This window comes from Pygoscelis adeliae, unplaced genomic scaffold (assembly GCF_000699105.1).
Source record: "Pygoscelis adeliae isolate BGI_AS28 unplaced genomic scaffold, ASM69910v1 Scaffold544, whole genome shotgun sequence".
NCBI lineage: Eukaryota > Metazoa > Chordata > Aves > Sphenisciformes > Spheniscidae > Pygoscelis > Pygoscelis adeliae.
Genome location: NW_008824715.1, coordinates 314,439 through 315,233, shown reverse-complemented (window position 1 = coordinate 315,233; position 795 = coordinate 314,439). Strand labels below are relative to the sequence as shown.

At 38.6% G+C, this 795-nt stretch overlaps 1 protein-coding gene across 1 annotated transcript in view; it reads right to left on the bottom strand.

Annotated features, from left to right (window-relative positions):
• FARP2 (FERM, RhoGEF and pleckstrin domain protein 2) overlaps window positions 1-795 on the bottom strand; it is an 80,486-nt gene that overhangs the window by 42,038 nt on the left and 37,653 nt on the right. The window contains 1 exon segment of the mRNA XM_009323186.1: window positions 1-13. Coding sequence (XP_009321461.1) covers window positions 1-13 — 13 coding nt within the window.

Below are 795 nucleotides of genomic sequence, written 5' to 3'. Positions count from 1 at the left end.
AGGAGTTTGACCCCTACAGTGAGGAAGAAAAATAAAGTTTTAAGAACAATCTGATTCTACAATATTGCCAACATGGCTAATGCACTTAAGTCTTAACTCTGGCACTAAATGAGAATTTTCTATCTCATCTAGTTGGGCAGTTTCACTCCAAGTTAAGTATTACACTGAAACTTTTGTAATAGTAGCAATATGCAACGGCAGATGACCAACCTAAAATGCATTCCATAGACAGAGGGACTGAAACAAATGTTAACTAGTTTAGAGCTTTTTCAGTTTAGAAACAATAAAGTGGAACAAATCGGAATTCAATCCACAATGTTGCTTCTTCTGCTTGCTTGTGTACACATGAACATTAACTAGATAAAAAGTGAGAGATGAAAGAGCTGCACAGCCAGCAGGATAGAAACAAAGCACATACTGCAACAGAATGACCCATTTCAGGTAGGGTTTCAGGACTACATCAGAATTATTACGCTAGTACTATCGGGTACAACGCATTCCCCCAGTCTTTGGCTGTATGATTTCCTCCTTGCCAAGGAATCCAGAGAAAGATTTTTAAAATAGTTTTTGAAGTATCATCTGCTGTTGAAATGACTTTGAGAACAGGAGGAAGATGTACACACGAAGCATCTCCTTTTTGAGTGTGCACAAGGCCCAAGCAAGCAATACAGAGACTATTACAGACTCTGGCACACACCAGTCACAGATTTAGCCTTCATTTATTTCTCTGCAAGTTTGCTGAAGACAAACAACTGACATTTTGTTTTCCTGCACGACAAAACAGTCCTGTATCTT